This window comes from Gadus chalcogrammus, chromosome 13, assembly GCF_026213295.1.
Source record: "Gadus chalcogrammus isolate NIFS_2021 chromosome 13, NIFS_Gcha_1.0, whole genome shotgun sequence".
In the NCBI taxonomy this organism is placed as follows: domain Eukaryota; kingdom Metazoa; phylum Chordata; class Actinopteri; order Gadiformes; family Gadidae; genus Gadus; species Gadus chalcogrammus.
The window spans coordinates 7,250,289-7,264,387 of NC_079424.1; the positions used below are offsets into that span (position 1 = coordinate 7,250,289).

Consider the following 14,099-nt stretch of genomic DNA (forward strand, 5'->3'; position numbering starts at 1 on the left):
GTACCGTCATGGTGGGCAGGAAGGGTGTCGGCGATGGGACGGGAGGCCAGGGAGGGAGGGGGGGGGGGGGGGGGGGAGGGGGGGGGGGTCTCAGACGCGGCTGGCCGGCCGGCAGCAGTAGGTACAGCTTCTCAGACTGTCCCGGTCCACGCTGCCATCCGCGCTACCACGGCGACCGTCCTCGTAGTGGGACACTGGAGGAGGGAGGGAGGGAGGGGGAGAGAGGGGGAGGGGGGAGAGAGAGAGAGAGAGAGAGAGGGGGATGAAGAGAGAGAGGGAGGGAGAGAGAGGGGGAGGGGGGAGAGAGAGAGAGAGGGGGATGAAAAGAGAGAGGGAGGGAGAGAGTGAGGGGGAGGGTGGGAGAGAGAGAGAGGGGGAGGGAGGGAGAGAAGAGGGAGGGAGCGAGAGAGGGGGAGGGAGGGAGAGAGATACAGAGAGGGAAAAGGGAGGGGGGACAGAGAGACAGAGAGAGAGAGAGAGAGAGAGAGAGAGAGAGAGAGAGAGAGAGAGAGAGAGAGAGATTGAGAGAGAGAGAGAGAGAGAGAGAGAGAGAGAGATGAGGGACTATCAACAAAGGAAAAGTGTGTGTGTGTGTGTGTGTGTGCTTCTGTGTCTGTGAGTCATGTTGCATACATAGGCGGTCAGGGTATTTGACCTGGCCCCCGGTCAAAGGGTTCTAGGTTCAAACCCAACTCTATGCCCTCTGCCTGTAGGCCTCCTAACCCAACCTGCCCACTAATGAGATTCCTCCCTAGAAACAAAACCCTTCATAAAAGACTCAATACAAAAGGAGACTCACAACTCTCTTGCTCTGCGTGGACTACATCTTCCTCTTCATCCTCCTCCTCCTGGGGCAGCATGAGGGCGTGGCAGGGGCTGGTGGGCGTGGTCTGACTGGGCCCGTCCACGTTGGTGGTCAGCTGCAGCCGCCGCATGTGCCTTACCACCGCCGTGGCATTGAAGGCTTGCTGGGGGGGAGGACAGAGAGAGAGAGAGAGAGAGAGAGAGAGAGAGAGAGGGAGAGGGAGAGAGAGAGAGACTCAGATGACCGGATCCTGTCACAAAGGTTTAAGACCATCTGAGCCTGTACCGCAACACGACATACTCAGAAGTAATTCAGGGTTCTGCTTTTGAATGAAACGTTATGTCTGCACTGGCATCTTTGTCCACTTCCTTTTAGACTACATTTATCTTTGACTTTATTCTTTCATAGACTGCGCTTTAGTCATTTCTAAATCTGATTCATGTCTTTGTAAAGCATCCTAAATGGCCATTGTGTGGCTGCTATATAAATGAACTTGCCCTGACCAAATGGACCTTTCCCTCACGTCAGATGTTTGTTTGTGTGTCTCATAGCTTATGGTCTCTTTAAAAGGCACCCACCTTCCACTTGCTTTTAGCAAAGTTCTTTTTGATCTGAGCGCTGACGGACTCGTGGATGTTCTTGTCCAGCGCGGTGTCCCCACAGATCCTGCCGAAGCCCCCACAACATCACAACCAAATCAAAGGGGACAGCACCACAAACCCAACTCACAGAAACATAATGCGGAAGTGTGTGAGAAATGGATACAAATGATTGAGGTGTGTGTGTGTGTGTGTGTGTGTGTGTGTGTGTGTGTGTGTGTGTGTGTGTGTGTGTGTGTGTGTGTGTGTGTGTGTGTGTGTGTGTGTGTGTGTGTGTGTGTGTGTGTGTGTGTGTGTGTGTGTGTGCATGTGTGTGTGTGTGTGTGTGTGTGTGTGTGTGTGTGTGTTCTACCAAGGGTGTTGAAGGGCCAGCTCACACGTATATCTCTTCGAAGGCTCTTTCTCCATCAGGTGACAAATAAAGTCTTTGGCTGCAAAGGCAAAACTATTGATTACATTTTCCACGTATACAGCGACTAATAATCCATCTCTCACAACCCTTTTATGAATGTTTTAACCATCATGACTTAACAGCTACCAGAACAAAGAGTATTTAGTTAGGATCCTCATATTTATGTATCATTTTTATTTTATTATTTTACCAGGAAGGATAAGATGTTGTTGGATAGATGTAAGTGGATTATTCAGGTGGAAAAACAAAGCTAGCAAAAAAAAGACCTTTTGGTATAATAATCCACTCGTTATCTCAGTCACATTTCCTTTTCCTAATCTAACCCAGTTAAAAGCTTACGTATACTACGGTGTTGTTCGATGTACTTCTTACCTGAATCTGAGATGTCATCCCAGTAAGGAGAGTCAAACTCGTACTCCGCTTTGAGGATCTGCTCAAACAGCTTTGCATCGTTCTCATCATAAAACGGAGGATATCCACATAGTCTGTGTGGGAGTCAACGGAAGGTATATTCAACATGACAAACATCAAATTAATCACTTAACGTGTCAATAAAGTAGTCAAAACCCTACTCACAGAATATAAGAGATCACTCCTATAGACCAGCAATCCACTGCTTTGCTGTAGGGCTTCTGAGCCAGAACCTCTGGTGCTGAAATGAAATTCACACAAAAAAACCTATTCACACAGAGAAAACCAACATTCTATTATAATGTACTCATGGCACTCAGCAAGGTTACACTAAACAACCCGTTAGAGTACTTATGAAGTACAGGCTTCACAGCAATAAGAGAACAATCCAGGGTAAAGGAGAGCAGAGAGCGAAATATCCAAGACTTGACGGGCGAGAGTTGAAGCTGCCGTTGACCTGTCTTACCTACATATCCAGGAGTACCGCATGCTGTGGACATCACACTGCCAGAACCCTCTATCTTGGACAGGCCAAAGTCACTGATCATGATTTTGGAGTCTTCATCCATGCTGTAATACAGCAGGTTCTCCGGCTAACCAGAAAACAGATGAAATATCGGTAAAAGAAAGTGACAGTGAAAGTAAAAGAGATAGAGCGATGATGACCTGCTCTACCTTCAGATCTCGGTGGACTATCCCCATATCATGCAAGTATTTGACTGCGTCCAAGATCTGGTGGATGAGCTGGCTGGCGTCTCTCTCCGTGTAGAAGCCCTTCTCCACGATCCGGTCAAACAGCTCGCCTCCTGAAACACTGCCAGGTTCCACACTCTGTTAGCCATTCACTCATTGGTATAAGTCAGGTACCATTCGTATATCGCAGAGATACACAGCTGAGATGTGTAACAGTAGAGATGTTTAACAGCAGAGATGTGTAACAGCATAGATGTGTAACAGCAGAGGTGTGTAACAGCAGAGATGTGTAACAGCAGAGATATGTACCAGCAGAGATGTGTAACAGTAGTGATGTGTAACAGCTGAGATGTGTAACAGCAGAGATTTGTAACAGCAGAGATATGTAACAGCAGAGATGTGTAACAGCAGAGATGTGTAACAGCAGAGTTGTGTTATGTTTTACAGCAGAGATGTGTAACAGCAGAGTTGTGTTATGTTTTACAGCAGAGATGTGTAACAGCAGAGTTGTGTTATGTTTTACAGCAGAGATGTGTAACAGCAGAGATGTGTAACAGCAGAGTTGTGTTATGTTTTACAGCAGAGATGTGTAACAGCAGAGTTGTGTTATGTTTTACAGCAGAGATGTGTAACAGCAGATTTGTGTTATGTTTTACAGCAGAGATGTGTAACAGCAGAGTTGTGTTATGTTTTACAGCAGAGATGTGTAACAGCAGAGTTGTGTTATGTTTTACAGCAGAGATGTGTTACAGCTGAGATGTGTAACAGCAGAGTTTCGTATGTGTTACAGCTGAGAGGTGTAACAGCAGAGTTGTGTTATGTTTTACAGCAGAGATGTGTAACAGCCGAGACGTGTAACAGCAGAGAACAGCTGCAGAGGTGGAACTTACAGCTGCATGACGAGATAAAGGTGGGAGGTGCTTTCGTAGATGTCTTCCAGGGACACAATATTGGTGTGCTGGATTCTATAGAGAATAGACCACCCCAAAATAACATTAAATCTTTCTCAAATTCTAAAGCACCGGGACATCCAACACACTTCTCGAAAGCCTCCTTATTTCTGTCACCAGGTGGTCGATTTTTCAATCATGAGCCGTGCCCATTCTTCCTCCGAACCCCCTCGGTTCAGATACTCAGATCCAACCCACGTTTGATTCTTAACGCCCATGTGGAGCAGCATTCTAGCAGTAGTTTCAGTTCTGAGGATGGATGGACGCACTACACTTGTGGGTAACAGATGAGAGAGAGGCCAGAGTCCCAGTCATCCACTGCTTAAGGAAAAGCCTGTTTCAGACCCCATGGAGGGCTCAAGTCAACGACCGTATGAATGGATACACAGCCATTTATTCCTGCTGTACAACCCAGGCAAGGGAAGCCCTCTTCGCTGCAGATCGATAGTGAAATACAGTTGATAACACCCTTGTCTCTCACTTATTACACAATCACAACTGAGGAGCTCTCTCTCCATGTGTTTGTCGGTCAATATGTATAATGTATCTATGAATGTATGTATGTTTGTATGAAGCTATTCAGCAACTATACATGGCTGTCTGTCGGTCTGTCTGAATGTGTTTGCCTCTACGTCTGTCTCTCTGTATGTCTTTCCTTCTTGATATAAATCCCCACAATAAGGGTCTCAGTATGTTCAACTTTGTCACCAACCCCCCCTTATCATCCGCTTCGTGCGCAGACCCCCCCCCCCCCCTCTCCCCCACCGTCTCTCGCTCTTCCTTCAGCCCGCCCGCCACTGCTGCAGGGAACTCCACACCACATTCCCGCCTCTGTGAGCTGTTGCCCTGGCAACAAGGACACTAAAAATAGGTCCATCTTCTTTACTCCTGACATTTACGCCACTGTTCCACTGTTTCCACTGACACTGTGCATTTAATCAACCATCCCCCCCCCCCCCTCCTACCCCCCAGTGCATATCTGTACATTGCCCGCGCGTTGCGTCGCTATACATTGGCCCTGGCCCCCTGCCAGGTGCTGAGGGCGGGACGCGGTGACCTCACCGGTGCAGCACGGCGATCTCGTTCTCGATGTTGTTCTCCTTGCCCTCCAGCGCCTTCTTGGGGATGCACTTGATGGCCACCAGCCGCTGGGTCCCCTTCTCCTCGGCCAGCACCACCTCGGAGAACGCCCCCCTAGGGTGGTTGGAACGGGGGGGGGGGGGGGGGGGGGGGGGGGGGGGAGGGGGTGGTGGTTTGGGGAGGCGGGGGTGTTGGTGGTGGGGTGGGGGCGGTGGTGGTGGTGGTAGCAGTGGTTGGGGTGGTGGAGGGGGAGGTGATGGTGGAGGGGGTGGTGGTGGTGGAGGGGGCGGTGGTGGTGGTGGTAGCAGTGGTTGGGGAGGGGGAGGTGATGGTGGAAGGGGTGGTAGTGGTGGTGTGGGTGATGGAAGAGGGGGAGGTTGTTGGGGTGGGGGTGGGTGATAGGGGCGTTGGTGGGTGGTGGGGGTGGTGGTGGAGGTTGTGAGGTGTGGTGGAGGGAGTGGTATTGGGGGTGTTGATGGAGGGGGTTGAGGTTTCGGGGGTTGTGGAGGACGGGAGATTGATGAGGGGGCATGTGTACACGTTGGACAGAGATGGATGGAGACAGAGAGACAGGCAGAGACAGAGATGGAGAGAACAGTCCTTTAAACATACATTGATGGTGGAGGTGTTCAGGTGAGGTGTAGGATATATACGATCAGAATGTTCTAACTTTGGCTAAGTTGCGGCAGTGACATTGAACCTATGATATATTCTGGGCTGACCACAGTGTTGTGACTAATGTACATCGTGCACTGCATCTCAGACTTATGCTGGGCTCTTGAAAACCATTTGCCAAGAACTGGTGCCAATGTATTCGTGAAACTATGACAAATTGTGACTAAGTCAACATTGGCAGACACTTTTAACAGAGCGACATTTAAACTAGGCTTAAACTTAATCTAAGCAACTAAGAACGATTTAATTAGCAAGTAATGATGGACGCCATTTCCTATTTCTCATGGAGACTGGGCATGTGTGTGCGTGTTTGTGTGTGTGTATGTATGTCATGACTCTAAAGGAGGTATTGCGATGAATAATTCAACATGATGATATTACCATAGTGCCGCCCAGACTTTTCAGGGCTAAAAAAAAGGCCTGAGGAGTGAGCCGTCACACGGCCACAAATAGAGAGAGCCGGTATCAACCCCAGCACACCCATAGCCTGCACCATTTGGTAGCCATTCAATAATAGATTGAGTAAATGTAGTGTGGTGGCTTTGAGGACGGCTGGACTGCATTATAGATTATGGGCTGGCGATGATGGGACACAGAGTAAGTTGTGTGTGTGTGTGTTTGTGTGTGTGTGTGTGTGCGTGTGCCTTCCGTGTGTGGTTCACAGGGACAGATAACCTAAATGCACATGTATGTAAGCTTTGAGTGTTCTCATATCTTGAACGTTGTTGCTGTTTAAAAGCCTTTATATTAAGTTACAAGACCCATGTCTTGGGCCTACGTCTATAGAATGTAAACATACTCACGCGTCACGCATACTCTAACTTTGTGTGACGGCTCTTAGGATAAACATGAAGCATAAAACGAACTAACTTTGCTGTGTAAATAAAACACAGCCAAGTGGTTCATCAAAACACGTTTTAAGCTCAATGTCAACGTCCTTCCCGCTAGGATGCAGTTGGAGGTGCACCCATCTATTAGGATAGAAGGTGACATCATATTTTGTCATCTGGGGGCTTAATCCATTATCTTGATACATTACCATATACAATGATACATGTATGGTATGAAATGTCATCTGTGTACCAATTTAGTACTTCAGAGTATGGCTGTATTCTTTGTTTGTGGATGTAACTATGGGAACCTGTGTGTAGGAGCTCCTCATTTGACCTCTTTTGACCCACAAATGAAATGCAAACGCTGGAGTTCTGGTTGGCTGTCGAAACCCCCTTGGTGCAAGGTCAGGGTGGAAATGGTTAGCAGACGGGCCCAGGGGACGTACTGGAATATTGAACTCAGTCAACCGCCTAGACTTCTGGTTACCTGTTTGAATTATCGATCACTATAACAGTGCCCAAAAGGTAGACCTACTCTTTCCAGGCATATATTTAAGCGCTTTTTCCCCCTATGGAGCCGTGAGCTCAGCCCTGCTGTCTAGAGACACCGTTGGATAAGGGAGCAGAATTCTCACTCGATGCCTGTTGTGCTTTGAATCGCTATCAATACTTCTTCATTATTACGCTCCTTATCAGCAAAGAATGTGGAGCCAAACACTCTCTCGGACACGCACACACAAACACACACACACACACACACACACACACACACACACACACACACACACACACACACACACACACACACACACACACACACACACACACACACACACACACACACACACACAAACACACAAACAAGCACTTTTCCCACCAGCGCGCAAAGCGTACAGCGGAGGTGGACTTAAAATCTGCTCCTCGAAAACACTTCGAAAACACTTACAGATCTGCTCCCATGTTAACCAAGGAGCATGAGTAGACACCAGAGAATACAACCACGTCCGCTCACTACATGGGAGTGGATTGTCAGCATTTTTTGTCTGCTGCTGGCTTTGTGCTCTGCGGGGAAAAGGACTTTGGCATCAAAACATGGGAGGTGTGCGTTTGTGCATTCTTCGTGTTGGCGCGTGCCTTCAGGAGTCGGGATAATAGTCTGGAACCTCTCAGTTAATTTTTTATTTCTAAGGGGTGTTATCAAAGGACGTAGTTCACAATGACCCCGGACTCAATTGGAGGAACTAAGACTAATCAGAAGCCCGAAACACATCAGCAACAGCCATCTTGGTTGATTATGAAACTACTACTCAGTGAAGTCATCGTTACAAATTTGCCCCGTCTTAGATAAGCAGCTGAACGGGAGGGAGGCCAGATGCATATGCCAGAACAAATGAAACATGAGTTCTCAGAATCGCCTGGTTCCCAGGCTAGTAAAATCCTATGTCATCGCCAGTCTCCAGCTTGTGAACGTTCCACTCTGCTCCGGACACACGTTGCGTCCTTTTGGTGACCTCGAAGTGCGTTTTTCGAGGCCCTTTGACATCGCGGCAAAAGTGTGCGAGGTGTGTGTGGACGTGTGGAGCTCCTTCTGGCCTCCGATGTCGGCCGAGCCCGAGAGAAGGTTAAGCTTCTCGAAACGCTTTTTCCAAACGACTCAAATCGTATGATTGCAGACCATTTGCAACAGCGCCACCCATGGAAGAAGGCCCAACCCAGAAGCAACCGGGTATTCGATGGCATCTAAGAGGCCTCACCACCAATTTTGTCGGGTTTTGCATTTTCAACCACGAATCCAAAAATATTAAGCTGTTAAAATACATTCATACAAAAACCCACGCAATCACGGCGCGTGCTCCGCATCCTGGTAGCAGTGTTCCACCGGGCCTGGGGCCTGTGCATCCAACGCTGTCCTCATGCTCAGCCAAGCGGCCGCTGCACGTGATAGGAGCGTCAGCGTGATAAGGCTCTCATTCCGTTGGCCCAAGCCGCTCAGCTTTTAATCGGCTGCCTTTGAAGAGGTCTGAGGAGAACCTAACGACACGGCTGCTCCACTCTGCACCGAGCCGGACGGCGCTGATTGAAATGACCCCGGAGGTCAGCTCCTCTCTGACCTTCTATTATCCATCATTAATAGGAATCCATAGAGCCCTAATCATCCGTACACACATCCGTCACAAGGCCAAGGAGACAACCACACATACACACACACACACACACAAACACATATAACCAATCTATGAGATCAATAATCTTTGACAGGATACTGTTATTGTTTTAAAGTATAAGACGGGGACGTTGAGTGTGAACCATGATGCACAGCGCATGAAAAGACACAGCGCCTGGGGTTCGCATAGGCAGCCGGAGTAACAGGATGACTGACAGTGAGTAATATAAGCTAGAGGGGGAGGGGGGCATGTCTAGCATGTTTGCGAGTGAGGTCATACAGCAGCAACACACGCAACTCAGTCAAGTGCACACACGTACACAAACACATCTAAATCATCTTCATGCAAACGCACACACACACACGCACTGCAAGTCTCACACACGCATACCGCCAGTCTCTCTCTCACACACACACACACACTCCCACACAGACACACACACTGTTGCCACAAGACACGTTGTAATTAAGCATCCAGCGGCGTGTTTCTCCTTGGAGACTGAGCAGTGGAGTGGAGAGAGACCCTCTGTGGGTCTGCCGGGGGTGAGGGGGGGGGGGGGGGGGGAGGAGTGGGAGGTTCTGTGTGTGAAGCCGGAGCGATGCGACCCAGTCAGTGTTGGCGATGCGTGCATAGGTTTTGTCCTCATTTTAGACACGGCAAGACCAAGGTTTGTCTCAGTCCAAAGTGTGCCTACTCCACGAGGCGAATGTGTTTAAAAACCTACGGTTGGTTTAGAAACTATGCACCGGTAGAATCTCGGTAAAAATATGCTTGGGTATGTTTCACCCTGTTATGTCGATAACGACAAAACCCACGCGAACACATCACATGTTTCCCTCCCTCTACCGAGTCTGGTGGGTCTCCGGCTGGCGGGTTGGACGACATGTATGCTGGGATTCTAATTGCTGTGTATGATTTCCTTGGTGCGGCAGAATGCAGAGTGGGCGGGCCTTTCCACCCCGCGCGGGTGGAGAGTAGCATCCATCACTCGATTGATTTGGCTGCCTGCAGGTGCACACTTCCAGCTCAAAGCACCCTTCTTATCGCCTAATTCGTTTTATGACTCTGTGTGTGTGTGTGTGTGTGTGTGTGTGTGTGTGTGTGTGTGTGTGTGTGTGTGTGTGTGTGTGTGTGTGTGTGTGTGTGTGTGTGTGTGTGTGTGTGTGTGTGTGTGTGTGTGTGTGTGTGTGTGCGGGCGTGCATGTGCATGTGCATGTGCAGCACTTACCGCAGACACCCTATCCCTACTTTTAGTGTAATTGATCCTAATATATCCGACGGTTGTTAAATATATCAAGATTCAAAAGAAAATAACAAAGCTATTGTTATTGTGATTGTGGGGTGGGAAGTGTGGGCCAAAAACAGTGTTATTGTATTTCTGTGTTGAAACCAGTAAGGGCAAATATCCAACATCGCCGGAGCCCTTAAGCACACCCTGCTACTGTTATTAGCAGGCCACTTCTTAATACAGAAAAAATAAATTCTAGTTTACATTGGCATTTGTGTAACTAGGATTCATCCATTAAGATTTGTGGGCCAGCTCCCGCCCCCAGTATTATGAAATTATAAACGTAGGTATTGAATCACAATGTTCGACATATGTGAATGTGTTCGATCTACAGCCATGTTCAGGCCTCTCTACACCCTTGGAGCTATAGGGAGAGGTCCTGTTTACAGGTCCTGAAACAACTCCCCTGCTTGGACCCTGAAAGTATTTTGCTGACAATAAGAAATGGTGCGGTGGTTTGGCTACTTATTGATGCTAAATATAATACAGATACATCAAAATGTACGTTGAGATGAAGGATTTGATTATCATAGTGCCCGGCGTGGAACAATTCAGTTTAAAATTCAAAACCCAAGGGACGGAAAAGCTTAGGCATACAAGAAACCGCATTGAGAACAAGATTACTTTAATAAAATGCTCATATTTACGTCTATCGATTGCTTAAGCCAACGTAACACATTGCTTCTACTCTTACAATCCATTAAACACTCTGCTGGGGCCCTTAAACTATCCTGAGACAAGAGATGGATTGAAGCCAACATCAAGATCTTCCTAAGCCTACCTCCCAACATTCTGCAAAGATACTCTTTGTAAACCAATGTGGTTAGATCATAACACCCATTTACCAAAAGCTAATGAGATACAATGATTTGCATATTGGCCTGAATTTAGTTTTTTTCTGCTTAAAGTAGTACTTACATTTTCATAATTCTAGAAGGGAAAGGGATGCAAAGTAAGCGACAGAAATTAAAAGATTGATTCAACAACACACTGTTAGATTCTCCTTGAGCTTGTCTCATTTTAGTTTTTAGTTAAAGGTCAATTCTACATGGTTAATTGATACAAGTTAGTGTAGTTTAGTTCTGGCTGCTTTGACAGTTGAAAGTTGGATATTGCGCACAATATTTTTTGTTTTTATATATTAAACCCCTGATTAGCCTTAGCCTGTACCTCTGAAATGGGACGAAGATATGGAACAAACCAGACATAACGTTTTCTCTCTTACTCATCATTATTTTTTGTTAACCTTGCAAGCCATATTTTAACTGCACTTCTACTAGCATAATTGTGGATGTGACAAATGAATGTTGATAAAACCCAGACTGAATGACCTTTACAGGCTTCAGTAAAAAGCAACATGGACTTAAGTCAAACAAATACCGGGACAGTATTAATATTAGGATTGATCTGCTACCTGGAGAACACTTTGTTACTGTGACTGGGCTGAGGTGGAATAGCAAGGATTAGTGGGATCCCTGGATAATATTTCAACATAAATCAATTATAAGACACTGGGTCGTAGGATAAAGCTATTGGGTAATCTCATAAGGAGCTTTCAGTCAACACATTCATTCGGCCTTCTGCTAGGTCTGGCTACTCACAAAGACAGGAGGGAACAGAAGGTTTGATAAGGCAAAGAACTATCCTGTTCAGGCTAGTCCCCTGAACTCCATTAGATGTCACTACTCCTATGTCGTAAGGTTGTACTTTACGCTAATATTTGAATGCTCATATAATTATGTCATGCAGGTAGGCTAACATCACCAGACCCATTCACAAACGCGCATTAGTCTGGAACCTCTCAGTTCATTTTTTTTATTTCTTAGCAGCATAATTAAGGGATGCAAACCAAATTGCCTCTGGATGCAATTGGATAGAACTACAACCAATCAGAGGAAAGAAACGTGTGACACATCTGCGGCAGCCACCATGGTTGTTAATGCAAATGCCTCCACGGCGATCCAATAGGGCGCTCCGCTGTAAAGACCCATCTGATATGAGATAAACGGCTGTGATTGGCTCAACCCAGGCCAGGTCTGCTGGAAAACGAACTGAATTGGAGGGGGGCTAGACACATACGCCAGAGCAAATAAAACATGAGCTTGAAGATTCATCCGCTTTCCCGGCTGTGAATCAAGTGGTAAAACAGTAGCTTAACACATGCTATAAACTCTTCAAACATGTACAGTTTATAAACAACAAACAAAATTGCAACTTCGAAATGATGTATTTCCATCCAACACCATTCAGTGTTATGTGGTGTGTTTGACTAAAATGTTTTAATCTATTAGATGACGCAATCATTATTGAACTGCTCCACGCTATGTCACCTTGGTGTAATGAATCAGTGTTGAGGAGGTATTTTAGCTACCTGAACACACACTCTGCTTGGAATACAAGAGGTGGCCCCCATGGTCTTACGGGCAAGTCTCCAAGGGGCCCCCACGCGTGCGGTAGGTCACCTTTATATTTTGTAGGTGACCCCTTGTCTCCATCCCATCCGGGCAAGAAATGATGTTCAGAAATGTCGATGACAGGGTTAAGACGGTCACCCAGAGCTGCGTTTGTACTAGTAACACAGTTATGTCGTATCTATAGATGTATTCATTGACAGACCTTTCTTTTCTTTTGAAAACTGAGTTTGGCTTCTTATTTCGTTTTTTTTCTATACTGTCACAGATAAACTTCCAACATGGTGTGACACAGTAAAAGGGAAAACAAAAAACATCAAACGAGTTACTCACGTCCCCAGCACTTCCTTAAAATCATAATGTTCTTTGATGTCTGTCGTCTTCTTCTTCCACCCAGTGCCGTCCTCTACAAGAGGCATCCTATAAAGTGGTGGTTCTGTCGCCCCCAGAACTGCAAAGAGTGAGCAAGGGTGAGACAAAGGATCCGAGTCACTGGGCTTTTATGATTCCTATCCATGAGTTAGCACATAAAAACCCAACCAAAGTGTCCCTGATAAAACTGGTCAACAAACTATATTGGAGGGCACGGGGGAAGGTTGAAATCACTAATAACAGCATTTGGGGAACATAGGGTAAGAATTGAAACACATGATGTGTATGTGATGTTGGCTTTTGATGTTTACTTCCTGATGACATTACTATAATAAAGCCCCTTGTGGGTTAGAGATATCTATTTATGCATTTTAAAATGTTTGATTAATAGGCCTAGCTGAACAATATGACAGGTTGAAACATAGACATATGACATAAACATCTCCTTTTAACCTCAGGGAAGTAGGAAATAAGATTCTCCAATCTGTAGGATGGATTTCAAATAGTAGGCTACAGGCATCCGTTCAGTAAACCAGTTCATATGAAATTAGGCTTTCGTCTCAAGATTCATGTTGTCGCTTTTTTATAGGTTACTATTACAATATCGGCCAACATTATGGGCCAGTGGAGAAAAAATGCTCGACTTCAAAGAAATCGTTTTACAAGGGCATCGCTGAGTTTAAGATTTGACCCACACAACATTTCCTTGTGTGCAAGTGACTTGAATGCATAGGGCAGCTCTGGTTAAGGTACAGATGTGCCTTTGTGAGTTGGAAACAGCCGATATCAAGTCATTGCCCCTCTACAATTGCAATTCATAAGCACGTATACGAGCCTTGCCCGTCAGTTCAATGTGCGATGCCCGAGAGGTTGTGTGTAGCGTGCAGGGATGCTGTCGCTATGATCTTCCGTCCAAGGAGGACAAGCATGCAGAACGGGCGATGAGGGGATTCTTCCTAATGCAAAAGCAGCCCGTGAATATATGTTCAAAAAACCCCAAAATACCGTTCCCAAACATAAACCTACCTTTATGACGATCTGTCAAACGTTTTGGTCTGCTTCCCCCTCTGCTCTGCGCTGTGGTGCTGTATGGTGGTTGGTGAGGTTGGTGTGCTAGTGGTGCGCAGCACTGGATAGGTGCAGATCCTTTTTCTTTTTTTTTTACGTCAGGGAAATCGTACGTCCACAAGCTTAGCGCAATCTCCAAAAACAGCAGCCCCTAAATCCCGCTGCAACCACCGCCACCAGCAGTCACCCAATCATCAGTCAAGGTACATAATTGGGCTGGTCTCTGGAGGTGCGTGTCTTTGGAAAAGGCAAAGACTGTTGTAGTAGGGCAACCTATGTGGCCTATGATTGGGAGGCAGCATCTTCTATTATGTAACACAGATAATTACTCGTTATA

At 46.6% G+C, this 14,099-nt stretch overlaps 1 protein-coding gene across 1 annotated transcript; it reads right to left on the reverse strand.

The window, feature by feature from the left end:
• Positions 1–90: 90 nt before the first annotated feature.
• Positions 91–13,795, reverse strand: LOC130401610 (calcium/calmodulin-dependent protein kinase type 1-like). The gene is made up of 12 exons (XM_056605496.1): positions 13,721–13,795; positions 12,656–12,773; positions 4,933–5,064; positions 3,811–3,885; positions 2,903–3,041; positions 2,694–2,820; positions 2,393–2,468; positions 2,189–2,301; positions 1,757–1,835; positions 1,384–1,471; positions 800–968; positions 91–194 (listed from the first exon to the last, which is right to left on the reverse strand). Exons 2-12 carry the CDS (start codon positions 12,739–12,741, stop codon positions 91–93), a joined length of 1,188 nt encoding a protein of 395 aa, XP_056461471.1. The 5' UTR covers positions 12,742–12,773; positions 13,721–13,795.
• Between the last annotated feature and the right edge of the window lie 304 nt (positions 13,796–14,099).

Excerpts from the sequence above, each read along its gene's own strand:
- LOC130401610 (XM_056605496.1), bottom strand. The coding sequence starts at position 12,741 with ATGCCTCTTGTAGAGGACGGCACTGGGTGGAAGAAGAAGACGACAGAC. Across the intron at positions 3,042-3,810 it reads CTTTATCTCGTCATGCAGCT|TGTTTCAGGAGGCGAGCTGT; the intron begins GTAAGTTCCACC and ends GGAACCTGGCAG. Across the intron at positions 2,302-2,392 it reads GGAGTGATCTCTTATATTCT|ACTATGTGGATATCCTCCGT; the intron begins GTGAGTAGGGTT and ends ACTCCCACACAG.